Source organism: Mercenaria mercenaria, chromosome 8 (assembly GCF_021730395.1).
Source record: "Mercenaria mercenaria strain notata chromosome 8, MADL_Memer_1, whole genome shotgun sequence".
Taxonomy (NCBI): domain Eukaryota; kingdom Metazoa; phylum Mollusca; class Bivalvia; order Venerida; family Veneridae; genus Mercenaria; species Mercenaria mercenaria.
In genome coordinates, this window is record NC_069368.1 from 82617917 (window position 1) to 82630997 (window position 13081).

Below are 13081 nucleotides of genomic sequence, written 5' to 3' on the forward strand. Positions count from 1 at the left end.
TGTTCAACCCGTTGTATTGTTGCATTCAGTTTTGCTGACATTCCTAAAATTCTTCTATCATTCTCATCTAATTTATCTAGTTTCGACATGATATGTAATGATAACATAGCTTTAAACGTAATAAGACACTGTTTTGACAAGTTAACACAAGACTTTGACATAATAACATGGCTTTTTAACATAATTAGACACAAATTTGGACAAGTTAACATCATACCTTTACAAGACAGTATAACATATATACCTAACAAGATAGTGTAACATGTATACCTAACAAGATAGTGTAACATATATACCTAACAAGATAGTGTAACATATATACCTAACAAACTGTGTAACATATATACCTTACAAGACAGTGTAACATATATACCTAACAAGATACTAGACAGATGTGACGTTCCGTAGCTCTTGAACCCTGACAAATGTGGATGAAAATGCAAATAAATTAAATGCTAATTGGCCGCACGATGGACGTGACTTTTTACATCGAGGACGTTTTGCGAAGGGTTTGTAAAGTAAATAGGGACCTTTTTGTAATCTAGTGTTAGTATATCATTGCTACCACGCGACTGTCAACCGCAATGATGAGATCAAGAACAGTTTCAAGTAGTTTAGTAGTGGTCAATCGAGAAAAACTTTATGAATGAAATTACGTATATATTTTTTTTTTGTACTCAAGTACATTATTTACTGAAGATGATGCCTGAGTAATAGCTACTTAAGATGTTTGGAATTTATACACAGTAGGATATCAAGCCTCCTGCGATTAAGTGCTTTACCGTCTATACTGTTTTATCTATCATCGCAATTTGCGGTTACAACAGATGTGCGAATTTCAACATCAATGACTATAGATAAATGCTCGCTTTGTTTCACTTCACCTTTTTTCTAGTTCAGTTACGAGTCAGCATAAGTATGTTTACTATGTGATGTGAGTGGGTAGTGGAATTAGAAATTATTTGAACCACTTAAGAAGCGAGTATAAATTAATCGCAGATGATGCGTAAATATACATATTACAAACTCATACATTCGTGACAGGGTCTAGTTTTAACTAAATAGGAAACTTCGTGATTCTTTAACGATGATTTCAGTCATTGTGGTAAGATTTAATTTAATGACTTTAATAGCTTGTTCGTGACAGTTTTGACACTTTTTTTTGCTTATTTGTAAAAAAAAAGTGTTTAATTGTCGTTCGAAAATTCTATATTGAATTGTATTTGATTTATTCTTATAACCGTTAATACTTTTACAAAATACTACTAGTTAACACTACGTCTCATTTTTTTCCCGTTACTTTTCCTATACAAATGTATATAAATAATTTCAACAATAAGTTTTGTTCAGATATTGGTCTTGCGCTTTACAATATGATATGATTACTAATATATAGATTTATATCACAAATATTGGTATATGACTGACGTTTAGATGAAAAGTGATAACAGTAAAATATTAAGTTTTCATTTACTATATATACCGTTATACGTTCCATCTTCTTTAAAGGTAGAACAGTATTAAAATAAGAGACGTTTTATTTGGCGTTAGCGTTCTGGAATGAACAGATAACTGATTTCAGAAATCAAAAACACGAAATAGTATTTATAATTTATATTTTAATTTATATTTATAATTTAATTTAGGGGATAGGCCTACAGCCAATATTCAGAAACGACTGTTCTTTTGTATTTCCTGATCAATCTTAACAACAATTATGTAACTTTTACTTCCAAAATTGTAACTCATGTCTTAATGAAAAATTTTTATGGTTAAGATATTTTCATATATAGTTACTGCTATAGTTACCTTACCCTGTACCATTTGATTGATACTTAGGCTGCAGATGGTAATGATGATAATAGTGACGATGTTTATAATTGCCAATTTTTAATTACCATTATCAATTATCGTTATTATTATTATGATTATCAGTAATATTATCATTATCAATATCATTATTATCATAATTATTATTACCATCATTATTGATATAATACATAGTTATTATTATCATTATCATTATTATAATTATTAATATACATAGTTATCATTATCATTATCATTATTATAATTATCATTATTGATAAACATAGTTATTATTATTGTTATGATTACTATATACACCGTGTAACATTCTGTTTTGTTAACTTATTGCAGTTGGGAATCCTGTGTCTGGCATGGCACGGGACGGCAGGAAATCCTACTGCGGAATGTAGAGACAAGGCGGCTGACGTCGTATTTATCTTAGATTCATCAAACAGCATTTGGCCAGGAGATTTTGCTAAGCAAACCAAATTTGTGAGCAAAGTCTCCCAAGAATTTGACATAGGACCTGGCCCTACCCAAACAAGAGTTGGCGTCCTGACTTTCGGTCATGAAGTCTGGCGTAAATTTGATCTTAAAGATCACACTGACGTAAAGTCTCTGGTTAAATCGGTGACGAAGATTAGACATGATCGTGGGAGAAGGACGAACACTGGCGACGCTATAACAACTGCAGTAAACGACATGTTCACGATTGAAGCTGGGCATAGACCAGGTGTATCTCGTATTGCTGTAGTAATCACTGACGGACGTTCCCAAAACGTTCTAGCAACGCAAGCAGCAGCTAAACTAGCTCATGATAGCGGCATCACAACATTTGCTCTAGGTGTTGGACGGCGTATTGATCTAAAAGAACTGGCCGACATAGCAAGTGATCCAGATAACGAATATCTTTATATGGTAGATAATTTCAACGCCTTGGATAACAAACTTGTTAAACGATTATCAAAGACAACATGTCAGGGTAAGTTAATATTTAAGCTATAATTTTGCATAATGTATATATTTTAAGGTATTAGCGCTTTTTAAATTAGCACTTTTCTGAATGAATTAACATTGTGTTTATTTCTATTAATAAACCGCCGCATAGAATATTAATTCATTTAAATATCATTCCTACATTTTTATAGAGTGCCATGAACCTCCCCTTTCATATCCTTGATAAAACTGATGAAATGTGTTGACTCCTTGGTCAAGTTGTTAAGGCCATTGACTTGAAATCTTTGGCCCCTCACCTCGGTGGGCTCAAAATATAGCCTGGGGGTAGAATTCTTCGTGTGACGAAGGCACCCAGTTGGCTTAGCTTACGAAATGTTGGTGCCCGCTCGCAATGATCGTAGGTGCATCTGGCGTTATAATCAAACATCAGAAAGTTGGAAATCTCGCAATAGATCTATCACCTAAGCTGTGTCGGTGTGACTCTAAACCAACCAAACAAATAAAAAACAAATAAAGATAAAAATTACTATTTTACTAGATTAATGCAATTACGATAAAACATGTAGCGATATTGTCTTGTTTCCTTTTTACTTAAGTGAACACATGCGACAATATGCTTGTTATGTAATGATATTTCAAATTAAGTCAACATATTTCGTCATATTTGTAAATACATTTTATGCCATTATTGTTTCCTCTTGCAGTTACACAAGAACCTCCACTTACTATACCAACAACTACTGAAGCTACGAACATACCGTCAGATCAATCACTGAAAAGTATGTAGTAATTATTGAAATATCTACAATATTATTGCAAGAAGTAAAATTCTCAGAGTTATTATTTTTTACAAACGATAAATTCACAATATGATTGTGATGATAATATAACCAAACAACAGTAACATTCTTTTAAAAGTTCTTTCTTAGCAGTTTAAGAACGATAAAATATTGGAAAATGGCAGTACTAATTATATATTTAACACAACAGATATATTTCATAGATTGTGGTGGAAAGCCAGCTGACGTATTTTTCATCATCGACTCGTCTGGAAGTATCACAAGTAAAGACTTTAACAAAGAGGTCCAATTTGTACAAAGTGTGGTAAAGCTGTTTGATATTTCCAGCGAGAAAACTCGTGTTGGAATAATAAGTTTCAGTCATATGTCTAAATTGATTCTTCCCCTTGATAAAACACTCAGTAAACCACAACTTCTGAGCAAGATAAGAAACATAGATCACATTGGTGGCGGAACAAATACGGCAGAAGCATTGAGAATGGTGCGTCAGGATGGATTCAGGAGAGACAAAGAAAGACCAGGTGTTGCCAAGATTGCTATAGTTTTGACAGACGGACTATCTGCAAATGAAGATTTGACAAAAAGGGAAGCTAAACTCACCCAAATGGCCGGCATTAAAGTGTTTGCAATAGGTATTGGAGATGGTATCGATCTACTTGAAATAAGGAACATTGCCAGCAATCCAGATGATAATTACGTATTCCAAGTGGACGACTTCAACTCTCTTGAAACAATTAAAGATGTACTAGCCATAAAAGCATGCAAAGAGAAACCGAATGACACACCAGACCAACCAAACGATCAGCCGAGTAAGTTATTTTGTAAATATTTGGAGAGGCTGCGATTTTTACATGTGCGCGTTATACTCGTATTTGTCCATTTTTGTATGATGTATTGCATCGCGGTTCTGTACAGGTAAATCTAGACATTTAAAACTCCGGCTGCTAGTCCATTTTGAAAATGTAATGCTTCATCTTGTAAGCCTGCAATCCTCCGAACTTTGACATGCCAAACCCTCGCCGCAAGGAAGAATAAACCCTAAACATCTGCGTAGTAATACGATATGAAATCGCAACTTCTCTCTATTAAATACAATTACGTCAAATTATGTTTCCTAGATATAATATTATTTGTTTCTATTATAGTGATACAAAATTTGTTTATGCGCTATAGAATCAGGTTTGACTTGATTCTTAGAGGACACTTTGACACAATTATGTTTTCGCTTATTACATTATTATGCGTCGCCTGCTCGTTCATTTTATTACAATTTTATGTCAATCTGTGTTTTACAGGATGCTTGGTGAAGAAGAACACTGACGTTATGTTTGTTTATGACTCGGCAGCATTAGGTCCAACAAAATCAGAAGCAATTTCCCAGTTCATAGCAACAATTGTCTCCGGCCTGGATTTGTCCTCTGGATTTCTCCATGTAGGACGAGTTACCGATAATTGTCCTACAGGTGGAAATTTTCAACTAAGTAATAGACTCTCTGCGGCCGATTTCACAAGTATTGGGTTCTCCTCCTACACAAACCTTATCGAGAAGGTACGGCGTGCAGGTTTTACATCGGAGTATGGCGGACGAGATGACGCATCTAGATCCTCTATTTTATTTGTAGATTCCGAGATGAACGGGCTCGACGGCAGAGCACTTAGTGCTGCGAAAGAACTCCTCAAGTCATCAGAAGTTTTTGTCGTAGCTGTTGGAAACAGCCAGACTATCAGAGACTTTTCTCAGTCGTTCAGAGGCAATAACTTCCTGCACGTCGACTCTTACAATGAGTTGCCATTAACATCAAACGTTTTTCTAAACCAGCTGTGCTATTTCATTACTCTTAACTCGGTGGACTACAATATTGACTATGTTGTGCCGGTCTAAAGGCATTAAGATAGATACTTTATTCTTTTATTTCGTTCCCAAGTATCATTATTCACAATATTTGTGACTTTCGTCATCAGCGTGTGAACATTCTTGACAATTACCACCGCACAAACATGTTACGTTAGATTCCATTGCTGTTTAGTTAAGAAAAAATGTTTAAGCAAAGCTACAAATTGGTCAATAAATTGTATACAATTTTATGCAGATCTTAGGTAGCTCTAGGTGGAGTATAAAACTTGCGATTACTTTTCTGTGGGAAACGGCTTAAAATGTTGCAGATTGTACTTCTTTTATAAACTATACAATGATATGTATTTATGATGTATATTTCTTACATGTTATTTTACTTTCTTGTTCCGTCCATATTGTTATTTCAGGAGAATGTCCATTCTTTAACGAGCCTTTATCAGGTTGACACTGTTGGCAGCGACAACATTTATACCGAATAGATCGATGTGGATTCGAGCCTCACTCGGGGCGTTGAATTCTTCATGTGAGCTGGATGGCTTTCTCACGGAAGGTCAGTGGTTCTACCCAGGTACCTATCATGTGTCGGTGCGACGTTAAATTCAACAAAAAAACCAGATTTGAACTAAATACTATTGTATAAATTATGATACTCCTTGTATCTCATACAAGCATGAAGGACGGAAATATGTTCCTTGCAACTCCATCTTTTAAATGGTTTTATTTAACGAGACTATTTTTAACATTTTTATTCTTTTGATTATATATATTATACAACGGTATATGCAATTTTGTTTTTACATCTTTCTCCTGTTTGTTAATATGTCACATGTGCAATAAATTACATAGTGTATATTTGATTTATTTATTTGTTTATTTAATTACTTCGATTGTTTCCCTGTTTTAATGGTATGTGTTTTTTGATTATTGAAAGGTAGAAGTAGATCTCCCATAAAGCATAGATGCATATCAAAGACACAGCGCGACTTGGTATCACAGAAAAAAAAACAGACAGAAAAGTCATTTTGCTAAAAAATTAATGTCTCCCATATGCGTTTGCCTTTTCATATAATTATGCTTTAATGTTTTCCACTTGTAAGTGACATTTGTAAGAAGATCCTTTGGAAGTATACAACACAACCGTGTAAATCAATAGCCGACTCGGGTTGATCGAGTCGCACCCGATATCACATAGTGGGTGCTGAAGAGCCCGATATGGTCTTCCGAACATTACTCTAACGGGATCTAAAGACTCCTAAATAAGAACTGCAAGTATTACAGCTGTAAGAAATATAGGTCCAATTTAATGTATATTGGCCTTGTAGGAATATATCTTACTGTTTAATATTAACTCAGAATGAAAAGAATATGTACATTACATACAGCAAAATAGTATGCGCTTTCCTTTGGCGCAGCATACATTAATTACAGCCTCTATTCGTCCGTCAAACCGTCCGCCCGTACGAGTTTCGTGCCCGGTCTAAAACTTTGTCATCCATGGATGAATTTGTAAAAAAAAAACTTGTCACAAATGATCGGTATGACATGACAATGTGTCGCATGCAAGATCCATAAATCTACCATCTTCCTTTTTAGTTATCTTGCTTCTTAGGCAAATAAACACATTTGGCACGCTAACAAAAGAATAACAGAACAACGTTTACATTGTACGATTAGTAAAACAGTATCATGACTGACACTTCAGATTCTGCAACTGAATTTCATACAAAATTTAATTTGATCGACAAAGGTAAGATGTAACTGGTGGTGTCCAGCTAACAATTTGTGTACATTACGAAAATAATTATTCTGTAGCAGACGGATATGAACTATAAATAAGGACACTGTACAAGGTAAAAATACAGGACGTAGTCCACTGAATTTAACAAAATATTTGGTAATACTCTATAAAACAAAGTTAAATCAACACGTGTTCTTCCTAGAGTTGCTTTACCAAACAAGCAAATTAATTCGATGAATTGGTATCCCCCGCCGAAAGGGTTTGTGGTGAGGAATGGCAAAAAAATATATCCGGCAAAAAGGTTAAGGATGTTACTAAGAAGCAAATAATTTCATTAGTCAAAATCAATTTAACACACATACAAATGTTTAATTAAAGAGTACATAATAAATGTATGATACTTTGATCCTGACTAAAGAATTTATTTTGAATAGAATATGCTTACTGTAATAAGCTTAGCTTTTAAAATTAAATGCAGTTAATTGAAATGTGAGCTTGAAGTTTAACTGGAACGAAATATTGTCTTTGAGTGGTTTGGCACCAGGTGTTGCTGTTTAACATGTACATTTGAACTTAAAAGAACAGATGTCCTTAAGAGAACACAATCAAGTAAGATATCTTGAACATGGCTGGGGACAATGTTGGTGCAGTTACAACTTAACATGTTGAAGGTTTGAACATTTAAAAAAAAAGGAATGGAAATATATATATATATGTTTATACATATTTTAGGGGGGAATGTGGGGGAGGTGAACGGGGGACGAAACAAAACTTCACATGTTGATTAGAAATATTAATGAAAAATTAAAAATTAAAAAAAAAAAATGGGTGAAATGGGGGGGGGGGGGGGGGTGCAGAGGATGCATGATCGGTGGTGGGCATGACTGGGTGGAGGAGCGAGGTGGGAGAATGGTACAACTTGCATGTTGATAAATATTCATGGAAGGTTTGAAAAAAATCGAAAATAAGGAATGAAAAAAAATTGTTTTATTTGGGGGGGGGAGTGGGGTTGGGAGGGGGAGGGGGTGTGACCAAGGTAAGGGGGAGACCAGGTGTGGGTGTACAACTTCACATGTTTATAATAAATGTTCATTGAAAAGAATGAAAGAAATTCAATGAAATTCTACAAAATGGTAAGTTTGTTATGTACAAATATGTGGATTTTTGTACAATTAAGGGGTAATAACTCTGAAGTTACAAAAGAAATCAGAACGAAACTGTGTGTGCATAACCACATTATGGTGCTCTAAATTCTGTTTAAGTTTCATAGTTCAAGGTCATATATATCAAAAGTTATGATGCAGAAATTGCCATATTTATAGTACCCTATATAGTTAACACTAGAAACTTCTAAGGGCCATAACTCTGGTGTTACTTGGGCAATCTGACTGAAACTTGATGGGCCCAATAACCTCATAGATAGTGGTGGACATGTATATGATGTTTGTTTGAAAAAAAAATCTAAAAAAGGAGGGGGAGGGGGAGAGGTGTGACCAAGGTAAGGGGGTGACCAGGTATGGGTACACAACTTCACATGTTTACAATAAATGTTCATGGAAAAAAATGAAAGAAATTTAATGAAATTCTACCTAATGGTAAGTTTGTTATGTACAAATATGTGGATTTTTATACAATTAAAGAGCAATAACTCTGGTTACAAAGTAAATCCAAACGAAATTGTGTGTACACAACAACATTATGGTGATCTAAATTCTGTTTAAGTTTCATTGTTCTAGGTCAAATATATCAAAAGTTATTATGCACAAATTGCCATATTTATAGTATAGTTAACACTAGAAACTTCTAAGGGCCATAACTCTGGTGTTACTTGGGCAATCTGACTGAAACTTGACGGGCCGCATAAACTCATTGTGGTGAACATGTATATGAAGTTTTATATAAATATTATATGAATATTCCCAACCACTTCCTAGATATGGCTCCGGACAGACGGACGGAAAGACAACGCCAAAACTATATCCCCCCCACACCCTCGACTTTTGTCGGGGGATAAAAAGGCCGATCCAGACATTTTTTTTTCAATGAAGATAAATACTTTGTAGACAGTTCTGATCACTTTGGTTGGTATTTGTGATGCAAGAATTTATTTGTTATGTTCCTGTACGACAGACTGAGCCCATGTTTTCTTATCGCAATAACTGTCTTACATTAATAGTTATTGAAGTTTTTAGAAGCATTAGAAACAGATCATGTAGTCATGGTATGAAATCAAGAAAAAGGTCGTCAAGCAGAATCCATTACATCATGTGCAATTTATCTCTCGGTGCTTGCTCGCAAAGTAAATTTTGATCTTGGCAGAGATGCCAAGAATGGAGTTGGATCAAGTACATAGTGGTTAAATGTATAGGAAAGAGTTGCAAAACTGTAGAGTAGGCTGTCATGACCATTTAACCATATGAAGGTGTTCTGGGCAGAGGCAGTAATCAGGTTTGTATTGTGTCCGATCAAAGAACGGAGTCTTCTTTCAAGCAATAAAGCTCTGATCCAGTACATACAGCGCCCTAACCACATCCCATTCTACCTCCCGAGTTGAACTTCAGCGACGATGAAGGTATCAGCGCCGAAACAATCAACAATCTAAAGGTCCTAGACATTGCATTAAATGTCATTCCACATATCATTTCATGCGAGTCTGCGTTCCAGATTTCCAACAAATTCCCTGGATTATCAATATAATTCTTCTGCCCACTAGGGGGAGCAAATTAAGTTGTACCCAGTGGTCATGGGAACCAAACAAGAGCTGTCACAGGAGACAGCACGCTCGACTATTTCGATGCTGGATAGTGAAACTGGGCACATCTGAGGAAACTAGAGCTGTCACTGGAGTGTTTAATGACTCCCAATTGTGGATGAAGATATTGCACAACAGCCTGAGTCTATGTCAAAAATATCAACTTAAAGTAATAAGAGAGGTAAAGATAAAATGTATCAAAACACTATATAAGTATATCCTAAGCAAAAAGGGGCTTAATTCATTAAATATTGGTGCCAGAGTTATGCAGCTTGTGTCATATAGTGTGGGTGATGATGTTGAACAATTATTTTAAGTTTGAATCAAATCCATTCAGTAATAACAGAGACAGAGTGAAAGTGCATCAAAACTTTAACCTAAAATTCTCAGTAAAAAGGGTGAATAATTAATGAAAAATTGGTGCCAGAGTTATGCACCTTGCGTCATATGGTGTGGGTGATGATGTTGAACAACTATTTTAAGTTTGAATCAGATCCATTCAGTAATAACAGAGACAGAGTTAAAGTGCATCAAAACTTTAACCTAAAATTCTAAGTAAAAATGGGAAATAATTCATGAAAAATTGGTGCCAGAGTTATGCACCTTGTGTCATATGATAAGGGTAATGATGTTGAACAATTGTTTAAGTTTGAATCAGATCCATTCAGTAATAACAGAGATAGAGTGAAAGTGCATAAAACTTTAACCTGAAATTCTAAGTAAAAAGGGGAATAATTCATGAAAAATTGTGCCAGCGTTATGCACCTTGTGTCATATGATGTGGGTGATGATGCTGAACAACTATTTCAAGTTTGAATCAAATCCATTCAGTAATAACAGAGGTAGAGTGAAAGTGCACCAAAACTTTAACCTGAAATTCTAAGTAAAAAGGGGGAATAATTCATGAAAAAATGGTGCCAGAGTTATGCACCTTGTGTCATATGATGTGGGTAATGATGTTGAACAACTATTTTAAGTTTGAATGAAATCCATTCAGTAATAACAGAGACAGGGTGAAAGTGCATCAAAACTTTAACCTGAAAATGTAAGTGAAAAGGGGGGATAATTCGTGAAATATTGGTGCCAGAGTTATGGCCCTTATGTCAGATGATGTGGATAATGATGAGAAATAAGTATTTCAAGTTTGAATCAAATCCATCAAGTAATTACAGAGATAAGTTGAAAAAAGAGAAAGTGCACCAAAACTTTAAACCAAGGTGGGGACGCGGAAAGATGCCGACGCCAGGGCAAGTAGGATAGCTCTCCTTATACTTCATATAGTCGAGCTAAAAAGGATCATGCGCCAACCTGTTGGATCTCAAGGCCAGGAACCAATGATTACCAGTGCTGGAAGGCCTCAAAATATACATATACAAACATATGGACTGAACAAATGAATAAATAGGAACTTTATGGGATAACGATTTATATACTGGTTGTAGTGTACGCGGAATATTGAGGAAAACTCTAAATAATGTTGATGCAACTAACTGCTACCAAAGCGTTTGTTTTTGTTTCTTTCTTTGTTTTGGGTTAAACACGGTTTCTAACAGTATTTCAGTTATGTAACGGCAGGAAGTTAACCTAACTAGTGTTCCTGGATTCTGTACCAGTAGATCAGTAGACAGGTTGCTCTTGTAACACCACAGTTTGACAAGTTTGATAATGGTCAAGATTGTTCTAAAAGCAGCAGGTTATTGTTCAAAACTTTGTCTTATAGTGTGTTCACATGGTTAATATGGCAATTTTAATGAAACTTACACCGAATTAACAGTTATACAAGGTGAAAGTGTGCATTTTTGATAATTTCAGAGGCCATAACTCTGGAAATAGGGGGCGGAGGCATATGAAAAGTAGTAGGTGTGCAGGTTCATATAATGATTAAGACTCATGCAAGGTTTCATCTATATCAAATACTTTTTGAGCTAGGCGCAACACAAGGTGAAAATGTGCATTTTTTACTATTTCAGGGGCTATAACTCTGGAAATAGGGAGCAGAGCCAGATGAAAGATAAGAGGTGTACAAGTTCATATCATGATTAAGACTCGTGCAAGGGTTCATCAATTTTATATCAAATACTTTTTGAGCTAGGCGCGTCACAAACTTTGGACCAACGGAGGGACAGACAAGACCAAATCTATATGCCCCCACCACTTCTGGAGGTGTGTGTGGGGGGGTCTTGGTTTTGGGGCACAAAAAAACTCAGGTGCACAAATTCACATGCTGGATAATATTTCTACATGATTTAATGACTCTTAAGAAAATTTGTGTTTAAGATATATGCAACAGGAGCACTTTGTGTATTTTTCCCTAAGTCGAGGACCTTAACTCCAATCTGGCTGTGTGAAATCCCAAGCAGAACACCAGGTCCACAACTTCACATGCTACATAACAATCCCCTAATGTTTTATTACTCTAAGTCAAACACTTTTTAGGATACAAGTGACACAAACTTGTATCCCATTTTTGCATATTTTTGAAAGTCAAGGGCCACAACTCTGGTCCGACAGATAAATATCCAGAACAAAATCCCATCTGCTCAACTTCACATGCTGAGTAATATTCTATGCTGTTAAATGACCCTATGTACTATACTTTTTTAGAGATGTGTGACACAACTTTTATGCGTTTTTATGCATATTTTTACTAAGTCAAGGGCAGTAACTCTATTCTGACTGAGCATTATCTCTAATAAAACCCCAGATGCACAGCTTCACATGCTAACTAATATTCCTGTAATGTTTCATAATACTTGGTCAAATAGTTTTTGAGATACATGTGACACAAACTTATGCCCTTTTTATGCCTATTTTAGTCTAAGTCAAGGGCCATAACTCTGGTCTGATTGTGCGAGATCCAAATTAAAACACTTGGTACACTGCTTCCCATGCTAAATAACAATTCTGTGAGGGCTGATGACTCTGGGTTAGGAACTTTTTGAGATATAAATGATAAAAATTCGGACCGACAGACGGACGGACAGACTAGGGCAATTCTAAAAAAAAAACAAGAGGGTCATAATAACCCTATATCTCTCACCTGTTAAACTTGCCCTTGGAATCATCAAGATAAACATTCTGACAAAGTTTCCAGAAGATAGGGTCATAGATGTGGCCACTACAGTGTTACAAGCTTTTCCTTTGATTTGAGTGGTGACTTAGTTTTAGAC

General features: G+C 35.4%; 1 protein-coding gene across 1 annotated transcript; it reads left to right on the plus strand.

Annotated features, from left to right (window-relative positions):
• Positions 1-948: 948 nt before the first annotated feature.
• On the plus strand, positions 949-6282 carry LOC123565976 (cartilage matrix protein-like). Its single transcript, XM_045359731.2, has 5 exons — positions 949-1105; positions 2161-2791; positions 3471-3545; positions 3770-4375; positions 4862-6282. Exons 1-5 carry the CDS (start codon positions 1088-1090, stop codon positions 5446-5448), a joined length of 1917 nt encoding a protein of 638 aa, XP_045215666.2. The 5' UTR covers positions 949-1087; the 3' UTR covers positions 5449-6282.
• Positions 6283-13081: the final 6799 nt, after the last annotated feature.

What these genes read in the sequence shown, in the direction of transcription:
- LOC123565976 (XM_045359731.2), top strand. An exon ending in ATCAAAGACAACATGTCAGG is followed by an intron (nt 2,792 to 3,470) that starts GTAAGTTAATAT and finishes TTCCTCTTGCAG; the next exon opens with TTACACAAGAACCTCCACTT. An exon ending in CCAACCAAACGATCAGCCGA is followed by an intron (nt 4,376 to 4,861) that starts GTAAGTTATTTT and finishes TGTGTTTTACAG; the next exon opens with GATGCTTGGTGAAGAAGAAC.